This window comes from Rosa rugosa, chromosome 3 (genome assembly GCF_958449725.1).
Source record: "Rosa rugosa chromosome 3, drRosRugo1.1, whole genome shotgun sequence".
NCBI lineage: Eukaryota > Viridiplantae > Streptophyta > Magnoliopsida > Rosales > Rosaceae > Rosa > Rosa rugosa.
The window spans coordinates 39,661,603-39,673,870 of NC_084822.1; the positions used below are offsets into that span (position 1 = coordinate 39,661,603).

Sequence of the window (12,268 nt, forward strand, 5' to 3'; positions counted from 1 at the left end):
AGTCCAAGAGATCATGATAGTCCAGTGCAGAAGGTTAAACGATGTTCTATTTTCCTATTACATGTTTCCAACCTAAATCTTCATATACTCCTCACTTTTATATCCAACCTCCTAACTTGGTCATCGAACTTGACAGGTTATTGCTGAGAACAATAGGTGCAGTAGCCAGAAGCATATACAGTGTATCAGCTAGTGCAATAATCTCTGCTTTTTGGTTGTAAGTCCATGATGTATAGTTTTGGTTTACAGCATTTGAATTTTTATTTTAAATATTGGAGCTACAGTTAGGTCTGTTTGACATGGCTTGTTTTTTTCTTGATGACAATGCGAAATATTTTTCTTTGGGTTAGGCTTGAGAGTTGAGACCTCAGTTGTTCAAGACATAAAAATTAACAATTCGTTACACACCGATCTTTGATTATGATGAATAGTTATGAACCTAATCTTGTTAAGTGAAGTCAATAATTGTCTCTTATTACATGTTTGTTTGACATTAGTGTTCTATCTACACTGAGCTGAACCTATTTTTAGCACAGGGATGGGGGTGCAGCTGTGCTTTGTAGGAGGGTTGAATAAGGAAGCCATCTTCATGAGCAAGCAGATTAATGGAAGGACTCTGAAAGTAACATCATATTCTTCTAATTTTCGGTGACTTTTCCTCCTTAATCCGTCCTCCTAATTGGCTAACTTCATTCTTTTCCCTCTCTGTGGACTTTGAGTATTCTCTTATTTACTTTCATGTTTTGATTATTTCCACGTAGCAAATATCTAGTAAGTCAAGGAGCCTGAAGGCCCCTGGTTTGCATTGAAGATTGTAGAATTAGCCTTCTGAATCATTTGCTTGTTGGTGCTATATTCTTTGAATTTCGAGTGACGCATTTGCATTTTATTCTGTCATTTAATGTATCGTATGGCTCATCTATATATCTATAGTAATTTTGGGGTGTTTTATGTTCTCATATGGACACATTTTTAAACCAAATATTCTCTACACCGATCAGTATTCTTAACCAAATATTCCCATACTGTCAAACTCATAATTCATCCAAGTTAACTTGCAGTTCTCTTCATTTTAGACACATGCTAGTGGCCATGTGAAAAACTTCAACATTTAATGGGGCTGATATATTTGACCTATCATTTTCCTATTGTTTTACATTTTGCAGGTGGCTCTCTTCCTAGCAAGAAAACCAGAAAAATTCCACTGGTTATAATGATATCAGATGACACAGATTCTTGTACAGTAGAGCTTTCGGTGTTGAATTCTTAATTTGGAAATGGAACTTACTCGAGCAATGCTTCTAAAGCAGGTTCATATTGGTCATTATTGCCTTCCTAAGAGACTTTTCTGTAGATGTGTGTGGATTCTTTAGAATGTGAAAAAGGTTTTGTACTTTTGTTTCTTAAAGAAAAAAGTTGCATGCTTGATCACTTATAATGATGCCAGCCTTCAAGTACACTGATGCAACATGTACCGGATGCAGGTACAATCACTCACATATATGTTATGTAATGAAATGAAGATTTCCAAAAATCTCCACTCTCCTTCCCTGACCAAACCTCATGGGCATGGTGATCAATGGGCATTTCTCATTGATGGGTATGCCATGGGTGCTTACCTACTGTATGAAATATGTTCATCTGTATTGAAATCATCTCTGTGCCCAGGTATTGCTGATGTTGAAGTCCTAGATTCTGAAAATCAGTATGTGTGTGTCTCTGTGTGTGTGTGTATATACATATAGTGAAAACTGGAAGCTTTCACAAAAATTCTGGTCGCATATAAAGATGCAATAATCAGACAATATTAATGATGACTGTCTATTGTGATGTGTGTAATGATAATGCTAGGGATCTAAAATCTTTGTTCTTTTTTCTAACTTTAACGTCGTGCTTCAATCTTAGAAACAAACAGGCTTATCCTTGGAATCCCCCATTTCCCATATTGTTTTTTCAATAAAGATTCTTTCATGGGATTTTCAAGGAACTGGTTCAAAGAGTTTCCTGCAGGTTTTGTTATTCTTCCTAAAAGGATTTACGTCTTGGATAGTTTGATATGCTTATCATCTTGACATATAGTTAATGGACTTTCTCTGCTTAAACTTCAGATCACCATTTCTTTTGTCTGATTGTTTAGGTCACCTGAATTAAAGGCTTTAAAAATCAACGGTTACAAATTTGCGCTAGCAATTGAAATCAGCATCAGAAGAGCAAGACATTGTTCCAGGGAGAGAGGCTCTGAGCTCACCATTTATGGATCCGACTTTGAGCTACACAGAAGTCACATAACTTGGATATTTAGAATTACACCTCCAAAGCGATTATGTTGCATCCACATTGCTCCAACCCAAAAGGTACGGAAAGGAGAGGACAATGATCAAAATAAGATTTAGACAGAAGTGCCTCACATTAGCTTGAGGAAAAGATTTTTCACATGAGATACAGCTTGCTCATGAAGAAACACTACTTCAAGCTGCCCTCATTCTTCCTCCAAAGAAGCCTAATAACTCCAAAGAAACAAATTAGGGAGGCGGCCGCCTGAAACCTAGCTAGGATCCAGGACAATTAGGAGCGCAGCGTTCAGTTTTACTATCTTTACCGATAATATATATTAATTGGATTCGAGGTATGCTAGATTTAAAAAAAAAATCCATGTGTAGTGTTGGAAGAAATATTACAAGCCTGTAGATGGTGAATACATACGATGGTTCCTTACAAAAAGTGGAGTATATCATATGTATTGTTACTTTGTTCAGATACAGACTTCTGTAGCACATCTACACTATGGTCTACAAATAATGCTTTTGCTCTTCTGTCTTTATTTATTCCCCCCTCCTTGTGTTTTTGCCTCCTCAGACAGGGGCCTGACTTCGACCCTTTTAAGCTTTCAGGTTGTTTACTAATTTGGGCACAAACCATGTGCCTATATCGGTTGCTTTTAAGTTAATCCTATGTTCCAAATTCTAGGTTTGAGAGGTCTGTAAGTGCTTTCTAGTCTTGTTTCTTTTTTTGTGAATATATAGTTCAGGCCGCCTTACCAAAGATCAAACCCTTCAGTTTTTTCTGTTTTTCTTTTTTTGATTAAAAAGATAAATCCCTTTCCCTGGCATAAAGTCTGCATCCTCACTTGTGGCATGCCAACAGGTTATTCGTCGCACTCAAAGCAGTCATTTATGTATCCCAGGTTGATATTGCACATCTGATAGTTTGTAGTGTAAAATGTGTTCCTCTAGGCTACTGAAGGTGCAAGAGTGTGGCTTCTCAACAAGTTGTTTGTTGCATTCAAAGCAGTATGGTTTTATGTATCCAAATTACATTTCTAATAGTTTCTGCAATATGTAGGATATGATGACACTTGAATGAAACAAAACCAAAGAGGTGATCTTTAGTTGCTGTTTTTGGACAACCATTTAGTGTTATATCCCCATCTTAGTTGTACTAAAAGCGGGATATTAGAATAAAGCCAATACAAACCTGCTTTGAGCTGAAGATGCACCCAACCACATTTTCATATCTATTAGATGTAAGCTAATTTATTTAACACCATGATTTTGGAAAACTTCTCATGCTGGCTTTTAACTCTTTTTGAGTTTTTTGTTAAAATTTTGCTGTTAGTAATTTTAGTGTCCCTATTAGTGGAATGTAGCAGACTTTTGTAGAATAAGCAGATGGTGAAGATTTCAACCGATGCATTTTGCAACACCCTGTACTTATCTCTGAGATGGTAGTGAAGATTGCAACCCATGCACTCATGCTGAGATATGAAGTCACTACTTTGAGATTCTATGTTTCAGAACAGAGGCTTCATTGTCTCTCTCCTCTTAACCACATTTGACTGGTTCATTTGTCTTGTATAAAACAAACAGCCCTTGTTAGAGACTACATTAAAATGCTCTCCAAAATGGCATAGGAATTACGATAACTAACTATTGGAGTTGCTCTCATAAATTAAGCGTGCATATCACTGTCTGTGTATCCAATTTCTATCTCATAGGATGAGCCCAGCAATAGATGCAAGACGTCATAATAATTCTATACAAAGACCATATCAAGACTAATTTGTGCCTCCCTAAATGAAGTAATTAGTGATACACGGCAATATTCTAGTTGCTAATAGGTTTAGTACATAAGAAGCACTGGATAAGAAAATTATATAATCTGATATTGACTTTTGTAGCATTACTCTAATAACACATGCACAGAACAAACAAAGGCGTGCTATGAATGGGCAGTTGAATCTGGACCTGATGAACTACCAGGTTCACTAATTGAACTACTATTTCTATTATTTCCATTCTCTAATTCTAGTGTAGCTCCTTTCGACCTCTTAAAAGCATCAGAAGGAATATTAATGCCAACAAATCCAATCATAACGGCCACAGCTCCAAAGTAATCAGCAAAATGAGGAGCATGGCCAGTCACGGAGTCTACAATTGCCGCCAACGGAACTTGTATTGATAGACCAGCTGTTGCTACTGTGGTTGTTGTTAGAAGAACAGCCTTGGCCCATAAGTAATCGCTCAGAACGTTATCCAGCAAACCTAAACACATGGAAAAAAAAAATAACCATGTAATCTAGTATTGGTTAAATATGAAATAAGAAGACAATAATAAACCTCATACGATTTCAGTATGCTAGTATATACTCGACCAATTATGCTTATATGATGCCCAACGGAAGGACTAAAAAGCTTGGACCTCATTGAAACAGGCCTATAAATAAATCATTCAATAGGTTATTGGAGTCACGTAGAGTAATGTGTCACAAGACTGACAAGAAACGAACAAACTGGTAGCTAAAGTTTAATTTCAACATGTAAATGACAGAACCAACTTAGGAAGTTATACAATGCTTGCCTTCAGGCTCTAATTACAGCAGCTTAGTAGTTTGTGGCTGAATAAAGTAACTAATGATTCAATCCTTGAAAGGGTACTAGAAGCTATGAAAGTATGAAGTGATGAATATATACGAACAGAACAAGGAAATTAGTACCAACTACCAACAATCCGTATATTCACAGTAGCATAGTGAAGAAAATGAAATGTTGGTGTCTATGAACTATAGGGACGAAAGTCGCCTGATATTTTATTCAGTGAATGCTAGGTACTTAGAGATTACATCCCATGATAAGAGATAGATGATAGGCTCTAGCTGAATTCCTTTGTGTCTCAACTCTCAAGCCAACTATACTTGTAACTTGCCCAACTAAAAGGGTTAAAAAAGCATGCAATAGGGCAAAAAATCAGTATTGCACCTCATTGAAATAGTCCTACTGAGTAGGTATGTTAACAGTTTGTAAGTGACACAAACTGGTAGTTTTAGAATTCAATTTGACAGTTTGACTTAAACATCTGAAATGTAGGATCATCTGAATGCATAAACCTTGGACAAAAAGGCTAAGGCCAGAATCTAAATTTTGAAAAAATCTTTTTCCAACATATAGTAAGGCCACCATAAAGCAGTAAGAACATCAGTAAAGGCCAGACTAATTTTTTGCCTTTCACACCAAATCAAAAAACTCATTACAAGTGGAAATGTACAATTGCTTATTCAACTTAAGTTGATAGCTGATAGCTGCTGCATTGACCATAGAATATACCTATACCTTTCTATATTTAAATAGTTGGATACCATACATCTTGACACTTTCATGTAAAAATTTAAATGTGGGAAAATCTAAATGCATCTAAACCGCAAGGGAAAAAGGCAAATGCCAGAATCTCAACTCTAAATAATCTCTATTGGCAAATGAAAACCCTATAGACAAGAGCATCAGCACCAGATCCAATAAAAAATCACAATTGCAATTGCTTATTCAACCAAAGTCTAATAAAACCTTGTCAATTTAAGAGATTATGCTTGATTTAACAACTTAACAACAAAGCAAAACAAAGTTGTAGCCAAACAGTAAATTCAATGTCCCTAGCTCTATCTATATCCCATGATATAACAAGAGAAAACCAATAGATGCAGGACCTTATCAAATTGCTGGACATAAATCAGTTGATCCAAAAGACTAAGTCTCTAATTAATATCAACTTACTTTGTGCTTCTGGTTCTGATTAAAGTAATAAGTGAAGTATCGTCCTAAAAGGATGTTAGATGCTATGAACTCAGGTAAACAAGTACCAACAGTCACATAAGTAGACTGGAAATAGATGGTTTATTCATCCCAAAAAAGAAAGCACATCATATCTTTGCATGTACAACAGAACAAACATAAGCATATTGATGTAAAGAATCAATGATACTAGAGGGCAGAGGCAATATAGTTTTCCAATCTTTATAAGGCAGATGCATTGCAATATCTTAGTTGCTAAAGGTTTATTGAGACCAAATGAACATAGGGAGACTTGGTAACAAGACTTAGGAATTTATATCAACATCTGTAGCATTACTTGTCTAAGACCCCATGTCTAGACAATTAGGAAAAACAAAGGCATCCATTAGTACAGGTATCCCCAAGTCATAAGGCATATGACATAAAAGTAGATTACGAACCTTTACCAACAATGAGACCAAGCTGCTTCCAGGTCAGCATATAAAAGGGTTCCAACTTTGAGAAATGCAGTACAAGGGCAACTGGAAGAAATATGAAAAGGTTAGAAAGCCCTAAAAATCCCAGAAACTGAGCCATACTAGCACGACCACTTTTCTCATCATCCTCATCAGGTAACTTCTTGCGAATAAGGGTAATATACACAGAATACAAAGCTGCTGAGACAAGAGCAAGTATGTCTCCCAGTAGAGGGTTTGAAGCAATTGCACTTAGAGTAGTTCGTGAGTCACCGAGGCTGACAATTATCGTTCCTCCCATGCAAAGAAGAACACTGAAAAGCTTCACCAAAGTGAAGTTCTCACCTAAGAATGCTAGAGAGACCAAAAAGGTGAACAGGCTGGATGCACTGCTTAAGATTGTATTTGACTGCAAGCAACAAGCCACGAACCAATCAGACCAGAATGCTCAAACAGAACAATAAACTGAAGAAGCAAGACAAGTTTACAAAATGCTTACTGTGACTGTAGTATACTTCAATGACAAATTGAAAGTGAGCTGTGCAAAAAACCAAAATGGGGAAATCAATAGGCTAACTTTTGCCACTCGAGTACGTGTCCAACGCCCTTTTTCATCCACTTGCTTATCAGCAACTTCATCGATTTCAGACAGATTCGCTGATATCCTAATAGGCTCATACGCCACAACTTTCACTTCTCCATCAATAACTTTTCCATGTCCGCCAATTTCTCCCTCTTCTACATGCACAGATGCATCATCAGTTTTCGCAACAGCATCACCGTCTCCAAGAAGAGTGGATTGCTCCGACTCCACCAACTCTCGCAAAGGACTACTCTCCTTACTTTTCCAAAACCAAAACCCTCCGAACGAATCCTCCAAATAGCGCCCGGCTTCAACCAAGGGAATGTAGATCACAAACAATGAATTGCATATGTAGGTAATAAGAAAAGGGGACACACCGGCATCCACAACCGACTGTACAACAAAACTAGCAGCTATCCAAATAGATGCAACAGCAAATATGTATATCAAACCTAAAACCCACTTCAAACCTTCACTTTTCATATCTACCCAATGAGCCAAATCCAATCAAAATCAGCTCTTTATATTCACAACCTTTACAAAGCAAACACTCTGTTTATAACCAATGCCCATTTCACCATCAAACCCATATATAACCTGAAACCACAGAAGCCCACCAAAGATTGAAAAAGCAACATACTTTATACAATAACGATTGAATCATTCACACCCAATAAACCCCATCTTATGCATGTAAATCCTATAACGTTATTAGCGCATTAGAATCGTATTAGATTGAACCCAGAAGGAAAAAAAGATTGAATTTGCATGGACAAAGTGTTCAAACTGAGACGAACCCATCTCCGATTCACCGTGTTGAAAACGTACCTGGCATAAGAGTCGTGTTAGATTCAGATAGAGAGAGAGAGAGAGAGAGAGAAGGGTTGACAAATATTCTTTACGGGTCGAACGAAATTGGAACGTGGTGGCGGGTACATATCATATTAGCACAGTTAGTTATAATGAATAAAAGTTTTTTTATAATATATCGAAAAAAATTAAGACTATTTTTCACCGACAAAAATACGTAAGAATCTAACTTTTGCTGACGAAATATAGTCGTTAAAGATTGAGACTTAATCTATTGATGAAAGTTCGATGACAATTCTTAATCTTGGACATTTCATTTTTAACCAGACGGATCTATTTGAATAAAGTAATTTTAAATCTATGATGTAGTTCACATTTAAGAGAATTAATGAGATACTTGATGTATGTTAAGGATGTAGATTCTAGGAGGAAGCAAATGAATTCCCAAGTACTCAATCCATACATATATAAACTCCATTAGTCTTTAATTTCAAGTTTGTAAAGAACGTGATGGGAATCTTGTTACTCTAGGCTTTTAAACTAAATCCTTGTTTGAACAGCCAACTCCATCCAAATGGAAACGCTAAAAATTACTTGATCCTAGCCTTTTTATTCTGCTTAGAACACCAACTGCATGCCTTCATCATAAATAAGGTATTGGACTATATATGACTAGCTCCTAGTGTTGTGTTCTATCCTCATCATAGTGTCGGGCAAATATAAGGAGATAAGCCAAATGGCCATTTTCAGTCAAATTTGGTTACTGTAGCATTTTCCCCTCTACTATGTACCCTGACCTCCAATTGAAAATTCATGTGAATGGTTAGCACTTAGCTGTGTTACTTGCCATGGTGAGGATGAAGCATATATATGAGGCATGCATATATACTCTCATTAATCTTGATTGAAATAGCAGGAACAGTTCATTTTGTGAGGCAATTTTCAACTAATTGAAATTATTCAGGCTTTTAGAAACTTAGAAGCAAGTGGTTATTGAATGATGAACAACATACTCAAGAGCTTATCATTGTCAATGATGTCTTGCGAGTCATAAGTGTGAAATACATATGGTCTCTCTTAGTTCAGCAAACTTCAGCAATGTCGACGTACACATGAAGATCATCTAGCTACACTGAGAAACTTTTTTTTTTCAGATTTGAAACAAGTTTTTTTCAACAAAAAGAAAAAAAAAAATTGAAACCAGTTCCATCACATTTTCTTGGTCCATAATTATTAGCTTCATCGATTCATCTTGCAAGAATGCAATCACTGATCAATACACTCTGAAGGACATAAAATTTAGTATGGACACAATTTGACATGGCCAGCTCGTACACAAGGAACAGAATCATAGGGACATAAAATTTAGTATGGAGCAGTACTTTCCAATTTTACAATGAAGCAGTACTTTCCAACTTTGACGTGGCTGCATTGCTCCTTGACGTTGAGCCCCATTCTATGGCTTCTGCCACAGCTCGTTCGCGTTCCCTTACAGTTTCTTTATCCTTTGGATTCTCATCTTCTACGTTGGACATTTCTTCATCATCAGATTGTAGAGGCGAGCCGGGAACACTTTCGTCATCATCAGTCCCAAGGAAACTGAGAGCACTGACCACATCACTCATTAAGGGACGAGCCGGTGCTTCGTCATGAAGACACATTGCTGCAACTGCAACTGCTTGATTCAATGCTCTTACCGGATAGTCTCCTTGAAGAAGTGGATCAGCTAGTTCCGGAAACTTATGAGGATCCTTAAACACTGGCTCTGCCTGTTAAAACACCAAAAATAAAGATGTCAGCATATGCTAAATTCTATGCATGAGTGTCTTGCATGAAGTGCCAAATGGTCTATGGGGTTATAGATACAAAGCTTACCCAAGTCACTAGATTTTGCTCCCTTGTTGGCCTTGTGGTGTCAATTGCTCTTCTTCCGGTGATCAGTTCTAACAACACAACTCCAAAACTGTAGACATCCGACTTAACAGTCAGTTGGCCTGTTCTTTGGTACTCTGGGGCACAATACCCGTACGTGCCCATTATTCTTGAAGATACATGTGTCTTGTCTCCAACCGGTCCAAGCTTAGCTAGCCCGAAATCAGAGAGTTTTGCATTGAAATCGCCATCTAATAAGATGTTTGAAGATTTTAAATCGCGGTAAATAACAGGAGGATTCGCCTTATCGTGCAAGTATTCTAGACCCTTGGCAGCTCCTAGAGCTATCTTCATTCTCTTGAACCAATCTAATGGCTTTTGCTCTGATGGGAGGTCTGTATATCCACATTACAATATGATGTGTCAGACATCAGTAGTGTAGTTATTGGATACAAAACTTACACATATAATAACTAGAGTATTTCATTTCCATCTGCTTTTTCAAGTTTCTATTATTACTGTATTAGTCTAAGAGGCTAGGGGGAGAGCAATTTACACAAAACGAGAATAGTACCTAATAAATGGTCTTCTAAAGATCCCAAAGGCATGTATTCATACACCAGAAGTCTCTGATCACCATCAGCGCAATATCCGATAAGATTCACTAAATTGTCATGGTGTAAGAGGCTCAACATCAACACCTCAACAAGGAACTCTCTATTGCCTTGCAAGCCATTCCTATCAAGTTGCTTCACAGCTACAATCTGAACCAAAAGAAAGCCGAAAGGATCACCCCTCAATGTTGCAAGTAAATTTGATTGCAATAATGAAGAGGATATATAAACGGCTCAAGAGCTATGCATTTTGCCTACCTGTTCTGTTGTTTCAAGCTTCCCCTTATAAACTCTTCCAAATCCGCCCTCGCCTATCAGACATTCTTGTCGGAAGTTCTTTGTTGCTGTTGCCAGTTCCCGGAAGGTGAAAGTTTGTGCAGCAATATTATGACCGCCATCTTTATTGGCATTTGCATTGGCATTCTTATTGTTTGTGGTTTGCTCAGCAGCCGGTGCTTGTTTAGGCACTTCTGTTCATATATACAATGAAGAATCAAATTAAAAAGCATCAATAATGCAGCAAACCCTTAATTTCCAGGACATTACAGATATATACTTTAAACTAATTAACTGAAAAGCAATTGTCCAATTGGAAAAACAAGACTCATATGGAACACAGAAGAAATATATGCAACCAATAGATAACGATTAGGTCCAAAAAGATTTATCATGCATGTCGGGGAATAGGTCACATGCAAAAACAATCATATATAGTGCTTACATGACCATTAGGAAGCCGAAAAATGAACATACCAGCAGGTGCTACATTATTAGTCGGTTCCCTTTCGGAAGGAGTCAAAAGTTGTTCTCTCTTCCCACTATTTGATCTTTTGGCAGATGCTTTCTTTTCATGAGATGAAAAGCACGAAAAGCAACTCATGTCATATACTACTTGTTCAAATCCTTGCAAAACTTTGTATATAAGATAAGTGTAAGCTTTGATCCCAACAATGAAGTAGATGGTTTTCCCAACTACTTCAATGTATGGATCCTTCCCGACTCTGAAGATCAAAATCGATCCTCCTAGAAGAAAAAATGAATCGATCAAAGAAAGAAATTTGGAAAACTTGGGGTAGAATATGGAATAGAACAAGGGTTTTTAAACATGTGATATAAAAAGAAGAAGAAAAATGTACAGCCTAGTTTTAGTTGTTTGTAGAAACCAGCTGAAAAGTTAAAATTGAGATGAAACTAGCCAAGAGAAGAGAATCAACAAGAAGTTCCATGACAGGCATGCACCAAACAACGTTGTGGTCTTTTTCCTGGAAAAGTGGGGAAAGTGTAGGTCAGCAAGAAACCAAAATGGGTTAACATCTTTTGGTGTGTCCGCAAAGCATGGAGAGAAAGAGGTTGTCAAATTGTCTTAAATTGAAGAGAAAATTGTGGAGCTCAAGTACTACATGCTATTCTCAACTTTTTGATGATCATAATTTTTTATAAATCCAATAATCATTCACTACTTTTCCTTTTCTGCATAAAGCACAGAATTGTAAAGAAAATCCGAGTGAGCTAAATATATCATATATAGATATTTTAGAGAGAGTATTTAGTTTATTTGATCAATTTTTGCAACTACACCAGACGAGCATCTTTAGCAATTTTAATTAGTCTAATTTTAGCCAAAATACTTTTACACCGGTACTTTCTATTTTAACTAGTATTGAACATCCGTACTTTCTATTTTAACTAGTACTGAATCTACATTATTTAGAGTTACACATAACAACTTAAAAAGACATTTTTAAATTAACATGTATAATTTAAAATGACATCTTATTGCTTTAAAGCACAATATGTATATTTTCTTAGCAATGCATGACTAGAGTAGAGATTTATAAACTCCAATTTAGTTTTCTTTTTCTTGGCCTGCCT

The 12,268-nt window shown here is 36.7% G+C and overlaps 2 protein-coding genes across 3 annotated transcripts; both read right to left on the reverse strand.

Annotated features, from left to right (window-relative positions):
* Window positions 1-4,141: 4,141 nt before the first annotated feature.
* On the reverse strand, window positions 4,142-8,043 carry LOC133736116 (uncharacterized vacuolar membrane protein YML018C). 2 transcript variants are annotated; one of them, XM_062163558.1, is made up of 4 exons: window positions 7,929-8,043; window positions 7,017-7,697; window positions 6,503-6,926; window positions 4,142-4,541 (listed from the first exon to the last, which is right to left on the reverse strand). In XM_062163558.1, exons 2-4 carry the CDS (start codon window positions 7,581-7,583, stop codon window positions 4,219-4,221), a joined length of 1,314 nt encoding a protein of 437 aa, XP_062019542.1. In that variant the 5' UTR covers window positions 7,584-7,697; window positions 7,929-8,043; the 3' UTR covers window positions 4,142-4,218. The 2 variants fall into 2 exon arrangements, with proteins under 2 accessions (XP_062019542.1, XP_062019541.1); XM_062163557.1 differs by having other exon boundaries at window positions 7,017-8,011.
* A 1,081-nt stretch (window positions 8,044-9,124) lies between these two features.
* LOC133736117 (probable serine/threonine-protein kinase PBL26) lies at window positions 9,125-11,600 on the reverse strand. Its single transcript, XM_062163559.1, has 5 exons — window positions 11,150-11,600; window positions 10,655-10,866; window positions 10,357-10,546; window positions 9,786-10,177; window positions 9,125-9,679 (listed from the first exon to the last, which is right to left on the reverse strand). Exons 1-5 carry the CDS (start codon window positions 11,274-11,276, stop codon window positions 9,302-9,304), a joined length of 1,299 nt encoding a protein of 432 aa, XP_062019543.1. The 5' UTR covers window positions 11,277-11,600; the 3' UTR covers window positions 9,125-9,301.
* Between the last annotated feature and the right edge of the window lie 668 nt (window positions 11,601-12,268).